At 41.4% G+C, this 24,650-nt stretch overlaps 2 protein-coding genes across 3 annotated transcripts in view; both read right to left on the bottom strand.

The window, feature by feature from the left end:
- Positions 1–27: 27 nt before the first annotated feature.
- Positions 28–6,343, bottom strand: srsf5b (serine and arginine rich splicing factor 5b). Of its 2 annotated transcripts, XM_029276109.2 has the most exons (9): positions 6,186–6,343; positions 5,776–5,919; positions 4,198–4,268; positions 3,997–4,116; positions 3,614–3,686; positions 2,209–2,282; positions 1,943–2,050; positions 940–1,269; positions 28–639 (listed from the first exon to the last, which is right to left on the bottom strand). In XM_029276109.2, exons 2-8 carry the CDS (start codon positions 5,899–5,901, stop codon positions 954–956), a joined length of 888 nt encoding a protein of 295 aa, XP_029131942.1. In that variant the 5' UTR covers positions 5,902–5,919; positions 6,186–6,343; the 3' UTR covers positions 28–639; positions 940–953. The 2 variants fall into 2 exon arrangements, with proteins under 2 accessions (XP_029131942.1, XP_020483722.1); XM_020628066.3 differs by lacking the exon at positions 28–639 and having other exon boundaries at positions 678–1,269.
- A 2,040-nt stretch (positions 6,344–8,383) lies between these two features.
- susd6 (sushi domain containing 6) overlaps positions 8,384–24,650 on the bottom strand; it is a 32,865-nt gene continuing 16,598 nt past the window's right edge. The window contains exons 3-7 of the mRNA XM_020628272.3: positions 14,735–14,929; positions 14,127–14,321; positions 13,857–13,995; positions 11,899–12,374; positions 8,384–10,825 (exon numbers count right to left, since the gene is read on the bottom strand). Coding sequence (XP_020483928.1) covers positions 10,800–10,825; positions 11,899–12,374; positions 13,857–13,995; positions 14,127–14,321; positions 14,735–14,929 — 1,031 coding nt within the window. The 3' untranslated portion in view covers positions 8,384–10,799. The remainder of the gene's footprint in view (positions 10,826–11,898; positions 12,375–13,856; positions 13,996–14,126; positions 14,322–14,734; positions 14,930–24,650) is intronic.

Below are 24,650 nucleotides of genomic sequence, written 5' to 3'. Positions count from 1 at the left end.
AAAATTCAACTGTCAACTGCAAGAAAATGGAATTTACAGTTTATTACTGAATAGCTCATCAAACGCAGTAATAGTGTGTTACTGTACAGTGCCCTTTACACTGAAGCTGCCAATGCCAGTTAGAATGGTGGCTTGTATTTGAGCTTTATGCACAGAGAAGATATTTTCAATAGTAATGAGTCTAAACTCTGTTCAAAGAAAAGCACATGCAAGCATCAAAAAGGTATCGGTATGACTTACACCAGCTGTGGTAGGTACAGTGGGTCAGAAAATACAGAAAAAAAGAGGTTCAAGGACTTTGAAAATGTGGGTGATACGGACAAAAATCGAAAATGATACGAAAAGTTTCCCACTAACAGCAGAATGAGCACACAAAGTAAAGAAAGTGGTCATGTAGCTTATCAGAAGGATCCTGCTGATGCTAAAAAAAACAAAAAAAACAACAGATTCCCTCTGCTAAGATTTTAAAGTATAGAGATGACTTACTCTACGGAGCCAATGGCAGCGAGCCTGGTTCAGCCGGATAATTTAAGCGACTTTAAGAGAGGACACGGCGGTGCAGCAGAACTGGACCAGCAGTCTATTTGGATGGGTTCACTCAGAGGGGCGGAGTCACAGGTAGTCAAAACATAAATGGGTCTAAAAATGACGGGAAATGAGGAGAATAATAAAATGTTTGGTCTGTTTTGTACGTTTATTTTAATTATAAAATGCCCTATGGGGAGAAAAATATTAGAATATCATTTTTTCAGCATGTGTAGTTTGAAATCTAAAAAGCTACACAAACATAGTATTGACAAAACATAAAAAAAAAAAAAACATTACTCGAGTACTCGAGGAAAACTGCGGTCAGAAGAGGTAATGAGAGCTCCAATGTGCTCTTCTCCTCCATTCTGATTCTAATCGTGAAAGCTGTTTCTGCTGTTGACTCCTGTTTACCTTAAACGTAGGTTTTAGCGTTGGCTGTCAGTGGAGGGAGAACGAGAGCGGGAACGTGAGCGGGAGCGCGAGCGAGAGACGGACGCTCTCTGAGCAGGCATAGGGGAGGGCGGGGTGGCTGACTTGCTCGTCTTGGAGGATCTCTTTGGGGGCTCCTTCGATTTGGGGGTTGGGGAGGAGGCTCCGCCGGCTGGCGAGCGGCTGCGAGAGCGGGAACGATTGCTGGCCTTGGCGGGGCTGCGGGAACGCCGGGGGGAGCGAGATGGTGAGCGTCCACGAGATCGGGAGCGGGAGCGAGAGGAGCTCTCAGACCGGGAGCGACTCCTCGACCTGCGAAAAGGAAAACGAGAGATCATCAGAATGCAGCCAACCTTCAGAACATTTGGTTCATGAATTATGGTTGAGGACTTGAACGCTTTCACTCATGTATTGGTTCAAAGAATTTATACACTCCAAGGTGTCGTTGTGAATAACAACATACCTTACTTAATATATCTTAAATACATCGCAATTTATCATTTTTAGTGCTCAAAGAAATCTATACACTCAATAGAGCCATCCGGTTGAACAGTGTTATTTGGAAGAGGTGGACGCCTCTTTTACAAGCGCTTTCTCTAATGTGACTTTTAATTAGTTAGAAAGCAGTGAAATGTTCTTCAATCAATACCGTTTCACAGGATTTATACTCAGAATGTTTCCCAGTTGCAGAGTCATGACCTACAGGAAGGTGCTGATTAACATTTAACAAATATCATCTAAATCTGTAAATGTTTCACAGATCTATGAAAGCAGGTGGATCACTGATTTGAAGTTTATTGCTAACTATGTTTACACGCAGAAGGAATTTGACTTGTTGTGAGGTAGTAAAAATGAACACAGAAGTAGAAGCCAGTCTGCAGATCTGTGTGCGGCCATCTGAGGGCGAATGCATCGGCCACATCAGTGGACTTCTTTAATACGTATTGATGTTTGGACTGAACGGAGGCTCCAGCAGGTTACTCACCTCTTCTTTGCTGCCTCAATGAGCTTAATTTTCCTGCCATTGATTTCCTTTCCAGACAGTTTCTCAAGAGCATTTTTCAGATCACCATAAGCAGCAAACTCAACAACCCTGCACAAAAATAAAAACAACAACAACACGAGACATTTGTAAGTTACATCTTAACTTGGACGGTGATTTACCTTAAATTATAACATCCACACGTCTCACAATGTGGCATTCATTCAACAACGTTCGTAACGTAATGTTAACAGAGAGAATGGTCTTACCCTTCGTTGAGCTTGGGGCGATGTGCGTCTGCAAATGTCACCTCTCCAGCTTGTCTCATGAAATCTTTCAGATCCTACACACGTACACATCAGTTAATTTACGGAGGGACTCAGGACACAAAGACAGGCTGAAACATTAACAGGACTGATTTACCCAAAAAGAGAGATGGTTAGATTGTCTGAGACGACTACAAGGGCTACTGCAGATAAGGAGGGTGAGTCCAAGAACCTCTGATACTGTCTCATCAGCCAGTCTTTCAGCAACATAGTGTTTAACATACAAAATAAAAAAAATCTTCAAAATGTGTGCCAATTTAGAGGTCGACCAACTTTGATTATCTGCACTCTGACTGGACAGGCTGAGTGTTTTGAACAGCTCTGAGATTCTTGGACCCACTGCTCTTACAACTACAGAGACATGAACACCATCTGCATGAACTGAGCTGCAGTGGCGCCCCCTGGGCAGCGTTTGGCACTAAGAGCCCCATGGCAACCTCCCTGGCAAGGAGAGCACAGGGCTCGGCACCGGGACCGCCCCTGTCTCGGCACCCCGCCTCAGTAAAGAGAGTGAACAGGGTGGAAGAGAGGAAACTACTACCTGAGAGCGAAACCCTTTGGGACGGGCCCACCATAACAGCAGATTATATCCACGGGCACCTGGGAGGCATTCACACTCTCTCTCTCTTGCTCGCGATGTGCGGGAACACCAGAAGGGGGAGGGGAGGGGGGATATCGATCGATCGAAGCCCCTCAAATTAACGAACCATCGATCAATACGCCATCACCATCGACTCTCGCTCTCTCCTCTCCTTTCTCTCTGCCAACTCTCTGTTTCCTCTCTCTCGCTCTCTGCCACACACCAGGCACCCCCCTGCTTTCGGCAAGGGGCGTTGCGAGCGAGCGTAGGGGCCTCCAGCACCTCTAGTGTGGAGCGAGCGCTCACATGACCAGCAGGCATCAACTAGGTGTAGGACAGACTGGCTGACAGCACAGGCTCAACCCAGACAGAAGGACCCAGAAGGGGTTAACTCCACCATAAGCGAGCTCTTCCACATGACACAACAGTCAGGCTGGCAAATAAAGGGGTGAAGAATTGGTTAAAATTTGAAAAAAATGAACAAATGAAGTGTTTGCTGTTACTGCTCTTTCAGTGATTACATAACTGCATAAGATGCAGATTTAATTAGAGCTGTGCTTTTAAAAAGACCAATTTGGGCCTCATCACATTAAAATGATTTTGACTGGTAACACATTTTAGCAAATCAGATTCCTAAGATGTTATGTTTTTAGCAGCATGGAAATGATATAATTGTATGTGTGTATTTTTGCAGGCAGACTGTTGGATGTGAAAATGTTTTTGCTTTGAGAAGCATTCTGTGAGAAAATAACATGTAGCAACGCTAACCTGCCAGCTGACGCGAGAGGACAAGTTCTCCACTATCAGGCGGTTCTCAGTGCGCATCGGAGGAGGGTTCCGGCTAAAAAATAAAAGGAGAAAAAAAGTTAAGATACAGACTTAAACAAGGGGCTCTTATTAGCTAATTATCAAAAGCAAATACTAGTTCATATCAGGATCTTTAATATGTAATGTGGTCAGGGCTTGTGTTGCATTTGAGGAAGACATCAAACTCGTCCAGACCGTTTGTTGACCTTTCACTACAAAACGGTTTTAAGATGTTTGCATAATGTGCTTTTAGATCTTTCATCAGCATGTGTTCCTTCCTTATTTTGACGAATTTAAGCGACACTGATGCATCACAGATCTGTTGATGTGATGTTAACCCTTACCTCCGACTGTTCTGGGAGCCTCGACCATAGCGATCAGAGAATCGACCTCCTCCATTGCCGCCGCTGCCTCCTCTGCCACGACCGCCACGCAGGCGCACACGGGCGTGTTCAATGGTCACCCTGAGGGGGAAAAAAAATTGAAGTGGAGGAAAAACTCAAATAAATCTGTTTCCTTAAATCTAAAGTAATAAATACTCATACCTTTCATTGCACAACTCTTTGCCATCAAGCTCATAAACGGCATCTTCAGCATCTCTGGGGTCGTCGAACTCCTACAACAAACAAAACAGACAACATTTAAAACAATCTCAATTAACGTTTGGGTCATTTTCCACATCGTTTCCACCGAGGAGCACGACTAAATGCCCACGGGAGTCTTTTTGACCTGTGGCCATCAAACTGTGTGACTCCACAACTTTCGGCAACATGGAAAGCATAACTTTCATTTCATGTGCAGTACTGCTTTCCATCATGCTCAATCATTTTCCTATAATGTAGAGTGCAGCATTGCAGTACTGGGCTATATTATGATCATTATTCAAGTGCAAAGATTACTTTTTACAATTGGGATAAACTTTTTTTAATTTTGAATACTTAACAGCAGCAGTAGCTCAGTCTGTAGGGACTTGGGTTGGGAATCAGAGGGTCACCGATTCAAGTCCCGGCACGGAAATTGGCCTGGTAGCTGGAGAGGTGCCAATCCACTTCCTGAGCACTGCCGAGGTGCCCTTGAGCAAGGCACCTAACCCCCCCCCCCCAGCTCAGGAGCACCCACTGTGGGCAGCCCCCTCACTCTGAGACCTCTCCATTAGTGCATGTTCATAGAATCCTGTTTGTGCCTATGTTTGTGTAGCATGTTTTATATATTCACATTCTTAGTTTTGATATTTTTGAGTACTTATTTACTTTGTATTTAATATTATATTATGTTTAGATTTGCTAACATTGTGTTTTTTTACTCATTGTGTGTTTGGACAACCTGCTGCTGTAACGCCACAATGTCCCAGTTTGGGATCAATAAAGTAATTCTATTATATGTTTACAAGACAGAATGCAAAAACAAATTTCCCCTTGCGGGATCAATAATATAATTATAACTATAATTTGCAATATCACTTCCTCACAATGTTAGGACTGGGGGTGTGGTCACGACCTGGAGCATAAACAGAGGAACTGTAACCCAAAAGCTCATGTAATGTTAAACCCACAACAATGTGCGGAAGCGTATAAAAGACAAGCATCAACCTCACGTTTTGAATGTATAATTTACCAAGATATTTACAGATTACAACGTTATACTGATCCTTATTTATAAATAGAGTATTTATTTTACTTGTTATTTTATTAATCAATTATTATTGATTGATATATATGTATAGGTTTGTGTGGATATATGTATGTACGAACGAAACTGGGAACATGCGTGGGGTGGGTGGGAACTTGCAGACAGGCCTGGGAACATATAGCCTCTGAATAATTTAATAATTTATGTTTAGAGTTTTTCTTTGTATTTTTTTCCCCATTGCCTGTTTCTGTTTTAATTTTAAAAACCATTCAATAAAAAGAATAATAAATAGAGTAGCGGCTGCAGTACTCCTCAGTACCACCCCGTGTGATTGTGTCGACCAGGGGGAACAAAATTAAAGCCCTAATATTGTACAACACATTGATATAATCTTCTGAGGGACTAAGCTACAACAGGGTGACTTACATTCCTGTGAATAAAAAGAATAAATCACAATGTGTTTGGTTTAAAATGAACAAGGCCTGCTGACTCACCACAAAGCCGAAGCCCCTCTTCAGGTCGATGTCCCGGATGCGGCCGTATCCCTTAAAGAACCTCTCCACATCCTTCTCTCTCGCAGACGGACTCAGCCGCCCGATGAAAATACGACATCCGCTCATTTTTGATGCTGTGTGTATCTAAAAAAAAAAACAGAATTCAAAGCATAAACGTGGATTCTCTTAAAACGAATCCTACTTCATCAAGTAACTGTGCATAGACAATAACGGCATCACAAATGCTAAGTTTGCGTTAGCATGTTAGCACACAAAAAAAAATACACCCGAGGCCTAGTATGCGAATCTACTAAACATAATCTTTTCATTTGACGCTTACACACGACAGATAACATCCATACACACAAAAGTGGAAACGCAATGTTCGATTTGAATCGCAGTAAACATACCTTTGACCCGTTGTCTGTGAGGTGTTTTCTTTCTTTCTATCAACAGTGACCGCAAACTAGAAAATCAAACAAAATGGAGCATCTGCTGTTTTCACGGAGGGGCGGGACAAGGAGACGCACCACGTGACGCATGCGCATGACATCACTAGTACTTGAGGTTTAACGGCAGCAATCGTGTGTCGTCACGGTCGTAACCATGGTTTGTTGCCATAGAGATATAACTGTAACGTTGCTCTGATGTTTGGCTTATCCTGCAGTACAGGGGGGAAGATAATGTTTTTTTTAACTTACTGCCGTTTAACTTTTAGGTCAGTAAATAAAATCTGTCTTCCTCTATTTTTTGAATATGTGTGCACGTTTTTGGAGAAGTTTATAGGCTATTATAAACAAAAAATGAAACGTCCGATTAGAAAATATTCTAAAAAATGCTTTTGTTTATCGTGTGATAAATAGTCCCATCCATTTTTACAAACAATTAGTTTGTATTGCTTTAATGTTTAAAAGCGTAGAATTAAACACACTTTTTTTTAACTTGTTAAAGTCCCTGTAAACCAAAAAACAAACAAAAAAAAACAAACATGTTTTTTAGTTTTTTATACAAAAGAAGAATGTATTATTAACCACCAGGCCAAGTTTCAGCAATGAAAAAAACTTATAAGTTTATAAAATTAAGCTTCAAAATCATGAAAAATGTAGCTGTTTCACGTGCCATACAAGTGCAATCACATTAAGGCCAATTTTAATTTATATTAACCAAAAAATATTTTCTTGCATAATGAGATAACACTTATCATTCAGAAAAATGTCATGTCATGGTTGGGCACCCCCCCCCCCCCCCCCCCCCCCCCCCTATTTTTACATCTTGCGCCATATCTTGTTTCATCCTAAAATAAGATAAACCTTTATTTATCCCACAGCAGGAACATTTTCAGTGTTTACTCCATAAAGAGTCAAGATAGACAATAAGAGAAAGCAGTGCCCAAATAAACAGTTGAAGAGCAGTAACAGTGGTTGCACAATCCATAAAATCACAATAATAATGAAAAACTATCTGAACACGTAGGCCTATTGCACCTTGTAGGCCTAAGTTCCTTTTGTTATTGTACATCGGTATCAGAGGACTTGTTAGTACGATTGTACGAATGTTTGGGCTGAATTGTTTCCAGCTTGTGTGTGTGTGTGTGTGTGTGTGTGTGTGTGCTTTGAGACATACTGGCAGCAGTTTTGGTTAAAAAGTATTGACTGCAGCAGGAAGGAAGGACCTGCGATATCTCTCCTTCACATACCGCAGCTGAAGCAATCTGCTCTGGAGGAGCTTTCTATTCTAGTGCTGGTCCTGTGCAATGCAGGGGATGGGAAATGTCTCCCACGACCTCAGAGCTGGCCTTCTTCACCAGTTTGTTCAGTAGCCTATGTTCCTGTTATCTTCAGTCCAGTTTATGGTTTAGGTGGACACCAAGGTAGCCTATTTATAAGAGAGAGCTTACAAGATAAGTGCAGTTTGTACTTCTGGCCACTAGGTGTCAATAAGACACAGATAGACTGCACAGTGTGGAAGAACAGGTCACATGGGTGCTTTGTACTTACAGTAGGACATGATAGAGATGTTATAATAATAATATAGCTTTATAGACAGTTAAGCTCTGTAAAGTCATACTAGTTTGATCAACACAGCATCATGGTATAGGAAACTATTATGAATCAGTTTAAAAAAAAATATGACCTACAGCCTTGATTACATGTACTTTCACTATAGATTGGAAATGATTGCCTTGATTTGATGAAGCTGATTAAGAAGCAGCCTATATTACATTTAAGGTGAGTTTACAGCACTACAATGTGACAAATGTACCACCAACAACATGGGAAATGATGATGAATGCTGGTAACACATTCACAGGAAGAAGGCAATTGTAGTCATTCAAGCTAATGTTAAACAGGAGCATGGTTTCCATGTCCAAACACTGCTCAGATCTTCCAGGAACAGATCCAAAGGAAAACTGAATCATAATCTTTTGACTAATACAAGTACTGACACATTGCAACAGTTTATAGGTACTAGAAATGTCTTAACAGAGAAGTAAAAGCTTGTTTTATATCTTGAAAAGTGTATTTTATGTCAGCTAGAGAACATTTTTATTTCATGAGTTACGAGACGGACAACACTAGGAAACAGGTTTAAATAATGACACATCATCTTCCACATTCAAAAGAAAGCTTTAATTAGAAAGTTATATACACACTGTAAAATTAAATTAAACTTTGTACAAATATTAAATTACTATCTTCACACCCACTGCCATGTACAGAGGAAAAACCAAAGCTGAGAAGCATTGAAAGTAAGAATCAAGATGTGTACTTTTTTTAACCAGTTATTTTCTGGGAGGCAACACCGTACAACAGTGCTTCTAAACGCAAAGTTCATTTATGTTCTTTTTTTATTCCTTTCAAACCCATCATATGTTAATGCCTTGTCGCAAAAAAAGTAAAAGAAAAGTGAAATATAGGTGCTTATAGGTTCATCATCATCCTCATCCTCATCATCATCCTCATCATCATCATCACAGTAGCTGGAAAGGGGAGCACAGAGAAGGATTGGACATTCGTTTAGCTGTGTCCACAACAAAAGTAAACTCATTGATAAATACACAAAGACAGTCTTATGCATAGAATAGAAAAGAACAGAGTAAGGCCATTGGGAAAACAGAACACGTTGCAATACTGTAAAGCAACCAACGCAGAGTATTTAGATTATACACCCCCAGTCCCCAAAACAAAAACAAAAAATGAAAGAAAAGAAAATGTACAGGTCTAAGGCAACATTGTTTGCATTAATAATGTAGCCGTTGACATTGACAGACAGCCACAAATACCAACTAAAACTGAGAACAGAATTTCAGATGGGTTGTTCTGTTTGAGCTTTTCTTTTTCTCTGAGCAGCAAAGCTTGAAAAGTAATTCCCGGGATCCTCCAGAGTCATGCTGTTTCCAAAGTGACCAACTCAACCACCGAAGCTTTTCAAGTGGCGATGGAAACAGAGGATGATTTCTAACAAAATAACATCATTCTCTCTTAAATCTGCACTTGACGTGAGGAGGGTGAGTGAGTGTATGTGGCGGGGGTTGGGGGGTGCTATATAACAAAAACTTTTTTCATCGTGTCACTGCAACCAGTTGCAGCCGTGTCAGTAATGCACAAAAGTGGAGAGTCTTCGGTACAGTGTGAAGTTGGGCGAGAGCAATTTTCCAGCCATTCAGCAGAAAATGATAAATATTCTAGCTGGAGAGCAGATGAATAATACACACATTGTGTGGTGGACCAGTTGCCTGAAGTGACGCTGGTTTGTTCATGTGACTTATTCAGTGCTGGAGGGAGAATTTTCCTGTGGTGTAAGACGGGGACATTGTGAGGCCAGTCTCTGATCTGACGACAGGCAAATCAGAAAATGGCTGACACACAAAGATGCACACGCACGCACACACATGCATTCAGATTCAGCAAACTGAGCCAAACACCAAACAATAAATAGAGTGTGAAGAAAAAAAAAAAAAAAACGCCTTAAGTTTTTAGTCACGTGCCCAATCACCATGTTAAAAGACAACCCTCTTCTCAGCTTGCACTCAGAATATGACAATATGTCTCCCTCGATTTATTCAGGTAAGACTCATCGCACATCCCTGGAACCAAAACGCCAATCAATCCCAGTCATGCGACAGAAGAAGCACCTTCCACAGTCACGGTGCAGCTGGCAACGGAAAAGAGAAAGGAGCAGGTCTTTATATAGTGGTGACACGGTGCTCCGTCAAACACTGCATCCTGCTTTTAGCTCCTGTGAAGTGGTTCTCGATCCCACTAATCCATATGCTAGACGCCACCCCGGAAACACAGACAGCAAGAGAGAAAGCGAGAGTGAGAGGCAGAGGAGGCTTCATGCTTCATTCAGAGTGGGTCCACCGTGCTGTGACAGCAATAACTCAAAACAACATGCAGCATTCACCAAAAAAAAAAAAAAAAAAAAAGAATATTAAAAAAATAACCCAGCCGCCACTCACAACTTTTCAAGTACAGCGGGAAGACGATTCAGATTCTGAGCGCCGCGGCTTCAGGAGCTAACATCACAAGTTATTTCATATTTATCTTTTTTATCTGCAGTAATCCCAGACAGAGTCGAGGTGTCTCAGTTGCTATTGCCTTCTCCCATGAAGCCTCTGTGAGCGATGGTAATATAGAGAACTACACCTGGGAGTAGGCAAGTGTACAGTAATACAAAGCCTATGGTACACAACCTTAACTCAGTGTGTGTTTTACTCATATACATCGGATCTACAGGATTTACGTTAAGCTGGCACCACTTTGTTTGTCTGCAGTTTGAACCAGCAGCTGGGTCCAGTGGTGCTCCATCATTGCTTGTGAGTTTCGGTAGTTGGTTTTGCTCTGCATGGGCAGCGATGGCAGAAGAGGTTGCATGGGGTGATGAACAAAGTTCTAGTCTTTTTCTCTGCTGAAGGGAAGTCAGGGGCAAGTGGGTTGACAGCCACAGTCAGTCCTGGTCAGCAGAGAGAGATTGGGGAACGGGGGCCTCTGCTGCTGATGCTGATAGCAGGCTGGCAGGCTTCATGCTTCCTTCAGCAGAGGAATATCTGCAGGGAGACAGATCAGACGGATTAGAATACAGCTACAGTTCAGGGGTCAGCTACCTTTAGAACAGTCATGCAATTCATTACATCACCAAAAACTGTTTAATGTGAGTGGCTTTCTTTTTTGTTTAAGTCATGAGAAGTTACTGCTCTTACCCATTCTAAAAATTCTGTCCCTGCTGCCTATTGTCTGTATAAACAGGCTCCTAATTGACTTTTGGTTATGCTATATCCCATAAAATCCAGGAGTGTAGAGGCATTGTCCACTATTTCACCTTCCATGCATGGACACTTTAAATGTTTAGGTAAATACTCAAATGTATTTGGTTTGGTTTGGTATGAACTTGAAATTCAGCATTAAGAGGTCATACTCTTAATGTAACCTTTCTTGTGTCAAATATCAGGGATATTCCTTGTGACTTATTTTGTGGTTATTGAAATAGAAATTTAAATTCAAGTTGAGGGGAAACATATCTTGTGCAGTAACAGTCATGATATGCTGTGTCATGTTTCATATGAAACAGGATGTCAGCATCCGCAGGTTAACCATGTCAAATTGGTCTTCTGAGTGTTGTTAATGTTAGCAGTGCTAGCACAGACAGTTTGCAGTCCTCCCTGAAGTTTAAAGTCCACATGCCTCTGCTGAGTGAGGTTATTTGTGCCAGCCAATAAGCCAGTTCAACGTGTGACAGCCTACATATACGTTTTATTTTAAGTGATTGGACTTGATTCAATCCTGTGAATATGACAGACGTGGACGTGGCAGGAAAATAGAGAAAATATTAGGCAAATGCCAATCAGATAAAACTTGTTCAAAAGAGAGGGTGAACCTCTGGATTGCTTTCACCCACCGACACGGAGTTGGCCTGCTTTCTGTTGGACAGGCAAGTGCCAAACACCGGTGCTTAGCTTGTGCTAGCATCTGGTAGCTTACAGTAGAGGTACAAGCAGTTCACGTATGGGTCAAAGTCCTGCAGTGGGGGTGTACTTCTGGGGGCAACGAGCCCAGGAGGAGTTGTGCTCCCCTTGTTTAACAGCAAAACGTGTCATTACATGTTGAGTGTGTTTTCTCTTACCATCAGAAAAATCATCTGTAGAGGTGACAGAAAGCAGACTGTGCTGGTCGCTGCTCTCAGAGTCTCTACGGAGAGGTAGGGGGCCTGCGCACGCACCCCCAGGGTGCTCTCTAGCCCATGATGATAAAGAAGAAGAAGAGGAGGATGGGGCCTCATGAACCAGCACCGTCTCTGCTTGACGGCGGGATGAGAAAGACGATGAAGAGGACGTGGATGGGAGACAGAAGTCAAAGTCTCTGTGGTGGCGGGTTCTGCTGGGGCCTTGGCCTCCTGTGGCTCCCTGAGGAAGACCCTCAGACAGCACGATGGGAACACGAGACTCTGGAGGAGCAGGAGGCGGTGACGGAGAAGGAGGAGGACCGGAGGAGCCACAGGGCCCGCCACTTCCATATACTGCCTCTTCATAGGAGGGAAGTGTCACCTGGACGCCCTCCACCATGATGGAGCCGGACTGGCCCGAGACTCCCTGCTCCCTTCTGATGGAGAGAGAGACACAAAGACTGAGTGAGACTTATTTTGACAAGGTGGATCAGGACTGGCTCAGGTTTATAGTCATGATGCAGCCATGTGTGTGGTTTTCTGCAGCATAACCTCTGAGAGGGGGTGATGAGGGTTGACTGTACCCTTTATAGCCGGCTGCACTAAGCCCTCAGACGAACCACTTAATCAACAAGAGTGCCAGTAAGCATTAGATACGATCATTGTGCCTTTTTATCACAAAGCCACAGCACAGGCAGCTAGTCACTCTGTTTTCTTACTTTTACTTTCATTTCTTGGGTGCAGCATACTTATAAAACTAGTTGAGATGCGTATGTGGAAAACTTGTTTATGTAACGTGTTTCACTCAAACCAATACAAGGTTTGTACACAGGAAGAATTTAGACTCTGCTGTGTCACTTTGTGACAAACAAGTAGATGGTTTTACAGCACAGAATATAAAAGGGCGGTGTTCTTTCAAAGGATGCAGAACAAAAGCTTTCAAGAGTCTCTGCCAACCATAGTTTGTGTAAGAAACAAAAGGCTTGTATACAATTCCTTTTTAACATGTTCCACGTCTTTAGGAAGGCAAAGAAGAAAAGGAAATGCACTCAGAGCAACACAGACATTAAAGCGTATTCACATCTTTATGACAACAACCAAGTGGAAATGTGGTTGCTGAGATTGTGATATTATTCTATTGGACTTTTTTATTTTAATGGCATCCAGGGAAGTGACAACATCCCTAGAAACAACTTTACAATGGAGTCTATTCAGGCAAGAAACACAAGAATTTGGAGGATCAGAGATATATTACAGGCAGGATTCCTCCACAGTTTTTTCCCTTCACTGAAAAGATACTTCTATTTTTAACAATATGACTGTGTAGGCCAGACCAGTCCTTTAAAAGTTGGATATTCTGCTCCAAACTGCATCTCAGAGATTTTCACATTTAAAATATATTGCAGACGTAAACATAAAGTACATGTTTTTGTCTAAATATGCTGTGCGATCTTAGAGACACTTTAATCCTTTTTCTACAGAGATCATTATAACCCAGTAGCTTTCATTTTCTAAACTTCTAAACACAATAAGTGTATTCGGTTAGTAAAGAGGTATTAGGTGTAACACAAGAAGGTTAGGGTTAGCTGCCAACTTCCTCCTTTTGAATTAGCTGCTAACTGCTGAAGGGTTGTGAAGAGAACAAGGGTTAAACTGTTCACCCCCTTCCTGTTGTGTACTTGCATTATAAAGAGAACTTTGATTTGCATGCAATAAACATGAAGTGAAATGTTATCAGAGCAGAACGGGGAAAATAAACCCACATCATATCTGTGATGTAATGAACTCGACTTTGTCTTTAATTTTATAAACTGCAGAACTAGTCACGGCTGGCATACGAGAGAGAACAGTTGTGTCAGCATTGTTCTCAATGGTAACAGGAACTCATCAATTCACTTCACCATGTGTGTGTATCTTACCTGCTGTGATGGAAGGACTTGAGTTTGGGCTGCACAAGAACAAACAGCACAACTAAAAGCAGGATGAGCGCCACAGAACTGGCGGTGGATGTCACGATAGAAAGAGCTGGTATACCCAGGGGAGAGCTCGGCTCCTTGTCTGAGGGACGCAAAAAAAAGAAGATAAAGAGGAAGTGTAAGTGTGTTTCACAGACTTTGATTTCCAATTCCTGTTTGAGATTTTGTGCCTTCAGAGATGAGTAAAAGTAAAAGTGAGCTGCAGTGACAGACCTTGTGTGAGCCTGCAGCTAATCTGCATTGGCCCGTCCCACTCCCCGTTCTGGCAGGTGAGGAACTTGTAGTCTCCTTTAAGAGCGAAGCCCTCATCACAGAAGTACTCGATGACGGTCTTCTGGGTGAGTCGGTGGCAGGGAGACGGGTGACAGCGGTAGCCCCCGTTCTCTGGTTCAGTTGGGGGTGAACACACTGTGGAGGGGCAATAGGGATTTTAATTTAATTTGGTTCTCATATAAAGAAAACATGTCATTACCTGTGGTCAGGTTTGAGTCCTAGGGTTTAAATTGAATGTGTTAATACTGTTTTCTGATGCTGTACGCTCATGAACTGATGCAATATTGCAGGTTTGATGTGGTAAGCATGCATGCTCAAGTTTATAAAGCTGACTTTTTAGGTAGTGAGAATATTTTTTTAAAAGCTTGTCATTCCATTAGAAATTTTTAATGCAACAAAATGTGACAAAATGAATCCTTCCAGTGATGTTTTTCTAAACACCGGTATCTTCAAACTGTGATGAGTACAAACAGGAATAACATTTTTAGTAAATTAATAAGCATTATGTCTTAGTGTACGTTGTTGTGTGTTTTTGAATATTTGCTCACCACTGCTTCTGACACAGCCTGGAGGTTGAGGGGACCAGGCTCCAGCACTGGTGCAAATGATGCTTGTGGGTCCATCTGCACTGTAGCCCGGTTCACAGCCATAAGTCAGCAGGGTGCCAGGGGGAAAGGAGCCCCGGTTGGCTTCGGTCTGGTTCAGCAGGTCTCCGTGCTTCACGCCGGGCGGCCTCGCACAACCTACAGACCAAGAGAAAATTGAAGAGCATCAGTATTAGTTGGCTGCTCCTCTGGCTCCTGGCTGAACTTATGATCAGTTATTGCTTATTTACAAGGGTCCTATCCTACTTAAATATGTAAAAAGGTTATAGTGAATGAATATTAGAAATGTAAGTAAACATAGCAGTGTTAAAAACTGCTTGTACACATAATGGCCTCTTAATTTTTAATTTATGAAAGCATTTGCACGCATTACAAACCTGCTGGGGGAACAAAAACAATCTGAATCACATGTCGCCTGAACCTTTGTACCAACTTTATGCCGAATAAACAGATTATTTACAACAAATAATGGCACTTATTATGGCTCCATCAGAAGAATGTACTGTACTATTGTAAAACTTCTCCCGTGACTGTTAAGATTTTAGAATTACATTAATGTGTTGTTGCTGCACATATTGTGCCGGTCTATCATTACGCCGACACAAACTGCCGGCTGGTTTCCCCTGCAGGCAGCTGCCACTGGGTCAAACTACGTTTCACAGGGAGACTCTATCAAGTTGACAGGTTAAGCTAATGATTAAAGCTCAGAGGTATTGTTACTTGAAACTAGGCTGCATTTTACACAAGCACTGGTGAAGCAGTGTATAAACATGACAAGTTAGGTGTATAAAACAATGCTGTGCAGTACAGGGAATACATGAATACCTGCTTCATATAGATCTAATTTCTCTTGATTATCTCCTGATCATTATTATGTAATTCAACGGTAGTACTGAGTCTATCTGTGAGAGAGGAAGGATGTTAAGGGAGACTCATTTACTTGGCTGTAATGACAGACTTGAAACCCTCAGCCTTCCAATAAGGACAGGGTGAAGCAAACGTCCTAATGTTAATTGTGCTTTGATCCACCTTCCCTTGCTCTGCCAATAATGTTGCAGTGTCACGTCAGCTCCTTTGAGTCTGACTGTGTGTGTGTGTGTTTCATGGCAGGATAAATTCTCTAAAGTTGTGTGGCACTCCCACAGCTCTGGAAACATCCACTCAAAGTCACAGACACTCATGTAAAAAAACACACATTTTGAGCAGCAATCTGGCAAGAATGGAGAATCTTAATCCAGCACGTCTGACAGCACCTGTGTAAACGCAGACATGATAGCAGGAGGACTTTATTTTGACTGAGCTTCTGCATTAGCCTGTGAAAACCTTAGATAGAGACATACCAACTTTATAAAGAATGATCGGGCTTATCTGTGAAGCGGTTACGCAAGAATTTCAGGCTTGGCTTCACAGGAAATGTTTCCAACACAATCAACACTTAGCTAAAACCCATCTGGGCCATTAAATATAATTTAATCTGTTATAATGAGAGAACGATGTTCAGTGTTTATCTATACATCTTATCTGTTAGATTCATTATACAGAATTACACAAAGCACAGTGATTTTCTCTGTAACAAGACTCAGACGGAAGTACATTTAAACACCCCCGCAAAATAGAACATTAATAGAGCCATCATCAAAACTAATGACCACATGGCTCATTATTTAATCCTTGGTCTGAGTGTTTATGAAGCATATTAGCCATGGTCTATTGCAGGGTCTTATCACTCGCTTGACATAAATAAACACACCAACACTGCAAACAGCCACTTTGTCTTGCCTATGTGTGTGTTTAGAGATTGAAAGAGAGACTATTTCCACAGCAGCGCTTCCAACATCCTCTAATCTCTGGGGTGAAACGTCGCTCTAAGCTGGCAGCACAAGATTAAATGCAAACACTCAAACGTGCGAGCCTGCTCATCCAAACACACAAACACATAGACGCACACACACAGACAGAAACAAAGTCAACACCCAAAAACAAAGACACTCCTAGGACTAAGTCGTGTGATACCAAAGGGTGTGTTATTGGATCCAGCTGGGTAAAGATTTGATGTGAAGAATTGTGAACGCTGCTTATTGCTGCTGATGCTTCAGCGCCTAATTGGTTTCACAACATGTGGCCAGAGGTATGCAGATAGATAGATATGATAAATATGAAACAACAAATGCTGATGATAGTGAATGCTGGTTCTAGTCTAATGATACTCTTATCAATCACCTTGTCCTTCAGTCACAAAGTAGTGAAAAAGCCCACAGCCTAAGGTGATGCCATCCTTACAGTCCATACCAAGAATATATGAATTCAGGTGTTGTGTGACAGAAAGTAAACTGGGAGTATGCAAAGAAGAAGAAGCAGGGATTGGAGAGTAATTGTGATTTTTAATATCATATAATTACTGACAAAAACAAGTATTGTAATGGCGGCCATTGTAAATTGTCAGATTAATCATTTCTACTTCTACATCCACTTTTGTTTATACCATGTCTCATCACATTTTTTTTTCAGTCGCTGTAAAGCACTTTGATTTCCATTTGATTTGTATGAAAGGTGCTATATAAATAAAGATTGATCAGTTGATTGATTTTAGCTTTAGTTCACCCATGCATGATCTTTTTAGAGGAATTTGTTTCCTTTAATATTTAATAAACTTGCTTTGTAAACTTGTATGTTTTTAAAACACAATTACAGCAACTACAGAAATGTCATGATGCAGCAGTTCATGAAAACAAAACATAATATTTTGTATAATTCAGTGTTATAGATATGATAAGTTGAGAGCCACACTAGACTACAAAGGTAAATTGACACTGATCATCTAGGATTCATCCATGATCAGGTTTTTTTTTCCAATATGATGACTTTACAAAGCAGAGTTTGTATTCCTACAAACACACACCCCTGCTCCATCTCTCACAAGCAGCAACACTATCTGCACGCACACATTTCTTGATGACATTTGACACCGCGACCTCAGCAGTTGTTTGGCGAATTGCTTCAGGGCAACTAAAGGCTCTCTGAGGAGGAGATGGTGCTAATGGAGGTGGTAAAGGTGATGAATTGATGACCCCAGGCTGGGAGGCAGCAGGGGGACAAAATGGCCTTAGGGGACAGTTTGGGTAAATAGCCTTAAGAGCCACTGTGGTGATCTTTTGTGTTGCAGAACGCTATCAATACAACTGCAGAAGACAGATGCTCCTTTGAGAAATGTATTCATTTTCATATAAAAAGGCTAGACGGTAGTATTTCTATGCCCTGTATTTGAAATTTGGCTTTCCAAATACTTGAAAATTTCAGTTATAAAAGCTTGTTGGTATCAGTAGTCCACAGGGATCGGATCAGAGTACAAATTGTATGTAAACTGCTGGATATAAACAAGAAAGAGGGACACGCTGAAGAGCCTGAGCTCAGGGAGATAAACAAAACTATCTGTTTTAACTCAAAGAAAGACAAGGGCATAACCAGTAGTGAGATGTTGTAAATACACAAAGGGACGAGCTGGTTATAGCTTTAAACAAAGCCAGTGTTGTTTATGTTAGTAAATCTACAAGGAACTGCTTTGCATTAGCATGCGGTAAGTTGATAAAGCGCTAAAAATGGTTACAGTGGGAGGCTTAACCCCGGCTAAGGTTAATTCCCACAGAAAGATCTGGTCACAGAGGTCACTGAAGTAAGATCAGGGGGAAAAAGGAGCCATGACGCCAGTAAAATGTTGATTTTCATACCCATGGTACTTTCAGAAGCACTACAAACCAGGATCTCATGCTGTGAAAACCCTGTGATGACTGTTACAACAAGCCATCACCTTCAATCAACCAAATGTCTTTTGCAGCTAATACACCAAGTCAGTATAACAGTATGTGGAATAGCACATGTACCAACGTAACAATGTTGCTCATTCTAATTCATTTTCTGAAAACAAAGATCACAAAATGCTGTTAACCTCTCTAACCCAGTAATAACTAAATTGCAACTCGTGTCTTTTTAATAGCTAGCATTAGCTGACAAGTTTGACACCTTTTATTTATTCTAATATAATTATTGCCATATATGTTATGTTTTATATGTTTTAGTATTTTGTCAGTTTCAATTTGACAATTTGGTTGTTGGTTGTTATTTTCTTTGCATGTACATTTATTGATTCTTTTTTTATCCAACATATCCACATTTCACGGTTTCAGCCGTCCTCTATTACCACTAATCAGCACGTAGTTGAAGATGAAAATAATTATGATTTGCAGACTCTTATGAATGTTTCCTTTAAGAGGCAACTGCTAACATGGAATTCAGAAGTAGGATTTTTGTCCACAGAACAATAACTCCCCTGAGAATAAAACATTTCATTCTCATGTTAGCTAAAGAAAGGAAATAAAGATTAAACACAAAAAGACAAAAAATAAGACTGCTTGTCAAACTTGGAGGAGGGAAAAATTTGCCTCAGACTTCCTCTCCCGAGGGATTTTACTTGTCAAAAGAAGCCAGAGCCCAACATTAAAATATATAAATATATTTCACATCAAAGGAATTTGGAAAACCTTTAAATTACTAGAAAAGATAAGAATGAGGTTAAAAAGTAGCAAGCAGCGTGGTGAGAAAATAAGAGACAATAATACTGACAGGAAAAGGTATTCATCATTTGACAGAGCACAGAGAAAAAAAGACGGGGGGGGAGTGAAGAAATATATCAGCATCATGGAGCACTGTGGCCCTGAGCGATTACAAGGCAAAAAGAGACATGTCGTGGCAGGTTGTCCAATAGTTTTGTGTGTGAGGGAGAGGCGCTGTACGGCAACAATGGAACGAAGAGGCAGCTGACAGCCACAGCACATGCATACCACAGTGTGGGCTGGGCTAGAACAACTCAAGAGACACTGTCAAAGAAGAGAACAAACACTGGTTCAGTATCCAGAGATGGAAGAGTGCGTCAGATATATAACCTTGCTGTCTTTCCTTTTCCACAATCATCCTCATAGCCAAGATTGAATATTGGCTGAGGGGAAAAAAAACTGATTAAAGCACTGAGCAATGCTCGAGTGGATGTCAGCACGCCATGTTTTGTGCTTATGAGGAAGGGAATGAGTCACAGTTAAACACAAGCTGTTCTCCCACCGGTCTGATGTTAAAAGTTTGCTCAAGAGGACAGTGTTTTTGAGGAATGGCGAAAACTATAATGACTAAAGCAGCGTCACAAGTGCCTTGTGAAATTCAGCAGAAATAGGGGGGTAAAAAAAACATATTCGCGTGACTTACAAAATTGTACAGTAAAGGTGTCTTTAAAAACGTACCAGATATCGCCGTATTTGCTGAGGACATGAACAGCGCTTAAGCTAATTCCTCGTTTAACATAAGGAGTTAAAATGTTCATATGAAAAGGTTAAACTATGAGAAATCTTCTGGGCACACGACTGTAAGCTGATCAAAGAGCTTAATTGCTAAAAGGTCGGAGGAACACTTGATGTAGTGGGAGGACTGGGCCAGGACAGAGAGCTCATGAGGCTGATTGCTAATCCCAACATCCATCGCCTCAAGGCTGTGCCTGAGGAGACTCAGGCTGTAGGGGGTGTTAAAATCCCCCTGCCTTGCTCTGAAGTGCCTGCCTGGCTGTGAATATCTCCCCTTTCCCATCTGTTACCAATGGGGCTCACCAGCTAAGAGCTGGATGGGGGTGGGTTAAGGATAACACTGGTGGTGGGGAGGGAAAAACAAGGGGTTTTAGCCGCCTTTGCCCAGGCAAATTAAAATTCTAATTATCCTCTATTACAAGCTGGGAGCGCTCTAAAGCAGATCAGATACTGATGACTTCTGTAGCCAGATGTTTGGTCGCTCTACAGTACAGAACAATAGGCTATAAAAGAGGGTGTGTTTTCCAGTGTGAGTGTTTGTCTGCTCAACTGTGTCAGGGAGCGGGGGGGGATTTGTTTGTGTCTATAAATGCTGTGGGGAGAGGGGGGTTGGATTAAGCTAAAGACCAAGGGGATGATGATGCTCTCTTTGGCCTGGTAAATATGTTTTTGTTCATCTGTTGTCTCAGATCCTGTCTTTTTTTGTTGTGTTTGATGATGTTGCCGTCATTTTTGGGCAGTATGTGTGTGTTTTTTTTTTTTTTTTGTTAGCTCATACCCACATCTCTCATGCAAGCTGGGTTATTAATATCCTGTACTGAGCAGAAAAACCTATAAGGGTTGGGAAGAACAGGAGGGCTTGCAACTTCTTTTCTGTTACTATAGTAGTTTAACGGTTGATGTTTTGGGGTCTGAACAGCCGAAATGTAGTTGAAGGCAGGAAACATGGGGAGATAAGGATGAGGGGGTATGCCAAATAACAAAGGTCCCAGGCCAGGACATATGTCTGAAATCCTAAACCCTGGGACACCGGACACCTCTGACAGGGTTTGCCCCAGTGTATTGCAAGCCCAGTGATACCCAGAGTCCCTGTGCTTTCTTCTTTATCATTTTTTATGGAAGAGGATGAATTATGCTGTGATACAAATTATTTTTGGATTTATTGTTTGATTGAATGTCAAAAAGGTATTGAAAACCATTTATTGATTATAAACATACAATCTCCTGCCAGTCTCAATGCCATCCAGTGAAAGTAAATCTTCTTCAAACATCTTTTGGTAACCTTATCTATGAATTAGAAGCCATAGGCCACTCATAGGGAAACTGCAAAATGTGATTTTGTGTGCATGTGTGTAAAGATTAAGCTTCCTGCACTCACTTTCATTCTTTGAAACCTTCACTGAAAGCGAATCAGTAATGTTAGTGTGAGACACTTCACACAGTATGATGTGACACAACTCTGCACGCTGACTTGGTTGGGTGAAACAGGGGATGCTTGATGTCTGAGTGAGTGATACTACCAGGGTCATGTTTTACTGTGAGCAGGTGAAAAGTTGTCATGCTATAACGCTGTCACACAGACACATACTAGCTTTTTTTTTTCTTTTAGGGAAAAGGTTACTGGAACAAAATGTGGAAAACTGCTTATAATAAACTTGTATTACTTTGGAGTAGAAAGTTGCAGATCAAAGTAAGATTTAAGCATGAAACACATTTCATATTTAAAAAAATAATACGCTGTTGTTGGATCTACAGGTGCTCTGGGGGAAGGTGTTAAGTCGTGACTGTTGTAAATTAGAGGACAGAGGTAGATGAATATGAGGAGCAGGGATAGTAGGCTTGAGTAGACACCGATACAGGCATATAGTGAAGCACAATATGTTGCAAGTGTCCTAATGTGCCGTGTTTAGCTGAATGCCGAATGGTTAGACATCAGACTGGAGTTACTTATTTTGTTACCACACATTAGGGCTTTAATTAGCTTAGAATTGGTCAGTTGAATGGCTGTTCAATACAAAGCTCAGCTATTTGTTCCTTATTTTGAAGGACAACCCCACATCAAAGTCCAATATCAGCCAAAAAAAATATTTTTTCTGAAAGCGTGTGCTATCAGCAGGGCATTAAACATTTCTAGGCCACTACTTTCTTAGTATTTCCAACAAGCGGCCACCTCCAGTGTTGAAAAATGAAGCCAATGTTGAAGTAAAAATCCTGCAGTTCGCCAAGTGTCTGCTTGAGGCTGGCTGAAGAAGCACCGGTAGCCACACACACCATTCAAAAGCCATGTTTACAGCCGAAATCAACATGTTTACAACATGGTTAAAAAAATGAAATGATTAGCTCAGGTCTCTATTGTCACACACTGCAGGGGGGTTTCATTTTCTGATAAGTCATATGTTTTGATTTTATGAAGGACATGCATTATCCACAATAAGGCACGTAGCTGACCTGATTGACTTGCGGTCGTGGTGTATCTGTTTTTCAGGAGGCTTAATAATGCCCACCTTAGCTCCTGATCTTAGCCTGTTGTTATGTTGACTGAAAGTTGAGTGAGTCAGCATTTCAAGCATGTCATGTTTTTTTTTCTAACTATTTGACTAGAGAGCCAAAGTGCAGCAGCTCAGCTTGCAGCCTGATAGCTAATCGAAGGACTCTAGAGAAACAGTTATTTCATGTAAAACTATTATGCATTATCTGGTTGTTTTAGAGAATATTAGACTGTGGCTTACTCAGCTCCCTGTGAAAAATACAGAAGGCTCATTTTGAGTATCTTTTGCGTTTACAGCCTGACATGTTGCATGCTCTTGACTTTATGCATAATGATACAGCTAAAAAAAACAAAAGTAAGAAGTCAGAATCAGCATCTTTTCAATTGATGCTTCAAACTGTCGGCTTAGGCCGGGAACCCCTACTACATACTAGAGATGAGACAGGTCCGATCTAATATCGGTATCAGGTCCTATATTGGCGTAATTTACCAGATATCGAACTGACGGCGCCGATCCATGTCAAAGAAAGATCTGGGCACTTAAATGTCTTGCTTTTGAAGACATTCAGACTTAACAATTAGTGTCCACAAATGGTCTGCATCAAGACGTTCAGACAAGATGGAACAACTCCTTCTATATGATAAAAAGTACAAGCACTTCAGTTTACATGTTTTAACTTAAAAGCCAGTTGTTGCTGCTAACTGTTTGTAAATTCAAATACATTTTTTTAGGAGCAGTTTAATTGTTATGCATTTTTATTTGCGCTTTCAATAAGAAATACTGTGTTTACTACAGCTTTGCGTTGCCTACACTTAATACCAACAACAACAGAAACACTATTAAATGTGATGTAAAAATATCAGAATCAGTATTGGTACAAATTTACCATATCAGATCTGAAATGAAAAAAAGTGGATCGGTGCATCTAGACTACATACACTCCTTGAAAGGCTAACTAGTATTCATATTGTACAAAGCTGCCAAGACCAACAATGTTATTTCTTCAATAAACAGGAAATTCGCCAGAAGACATAAGACAAACAGCTCTGGGTTTCGAAATAGAGAATTTCTAGAGAACTCAGTCGTTCACTCGTCACATCTCTTCCTGCAGCTGCAACATGGAAACACACACACACATCATGCTGCTGCACACACACCCAGGGTGAGGGAAGTCTCCAAACAGGCTGATACATCCTCTGTCCCATTCCTCTCCTGCTGTTGCAATGCATTTAGCAAGCCACGTGTGCTGCCATTACATCCCATTGTCCCCTCTCACTTAGGGAGGGGGCACAATAGCTGATTTAAGCAGCGTGCCTCTGAATAGGACAACAGAAAACTTTGCATTTGAAGGGTTAAATATGCATGTGAGGCCAATGTGGGTGATGGTAAGGGGGAGCCCCATTGTGTGACCCTCTTTCTAACCCCAGATACAAGCATACACATACACACACTCTGCCCCAGTGTAACAGATGGGTGGATGTTCATGAAGGCGAACTGAGAGCTCCCCCCTACTCTGCTATCACTGCTGAGGACAGCTGGGAGGCAGACATTCCTGCTCCTCAGCTTTCAGAGGACAACAAAAGAGTGTGTGGGACCCCTCCTACACACACGTGCACATGTTCAGACATACACACACACGCACAACACCCCCCCCCCCCCCCCCCCCCCCCCCCAAAAAAAAAAAAAAAAAACTGTCAATGCAACTGTGGGCTGATCATGTTTCAGCAGCCCAGATTTGTAAGCCAGCAGAGGTATGAGAGAGCTGAGCCTGGGACATTTGTTGAAGGTGAAAGTCAGGGAGATTATCCCAACACGTCTTACCAGGAGCTCACACACTGATATGTTGGAAGTACTTGTGAAGTGAAGGCAGTTAAAATCTGTTGGGAGCAATAAAACTGCAGAGATACAAAGTCTAACCTAAAGCTTGCTGTTCCTCTTTATTTAACTGGCAATTTAAGTTGTCTGGTAGCCCGGTTCACTGCAAAGGCACAGAATGTCCTGTACAACACAACTGCTTAGAGGGAATCA

Source organism: Labrus bergylta, chromosome 15, assembly GCF_963930695.1.
Source record: "Labrus bergylta chromosome 15, fLabBer1.1, whole genome shotgun sequence".
NCBI lineage: Eukaryota > Metazoa > Chordata > Actinopteri > Labriformes > Labridae > Labrus > Labrus bergylta.
This window is presented reverse-complemented; position numbering and strand designations above follow the sequence as displayed.

Bases quoted from the DNA above. Each gene is read 5' to 3' on its own strand.
- srsf5b (XM_029276109.2), bottom strand. From the start codon at position 5,901: ATGAGCGGATGTCGTATTTTCATCGGGCGGCTGAGTCCGTCTGCGAGA. The intron at 3,687-3,996 runs GTAAGGGTTAAC...TTTATTTTTTAG, and splicing joins GGCTCCCAGAACAGTCGGAG to CCGGAACCCTCCTCCGATGC. The intron at 2,051-2,208 runs GTAAGACCATTC...ATTTTTGTGCAG, and splicing joins CGCCCCAAGCTCAACGAAGG to GGTTGTTGAGTTTGCTGCTT.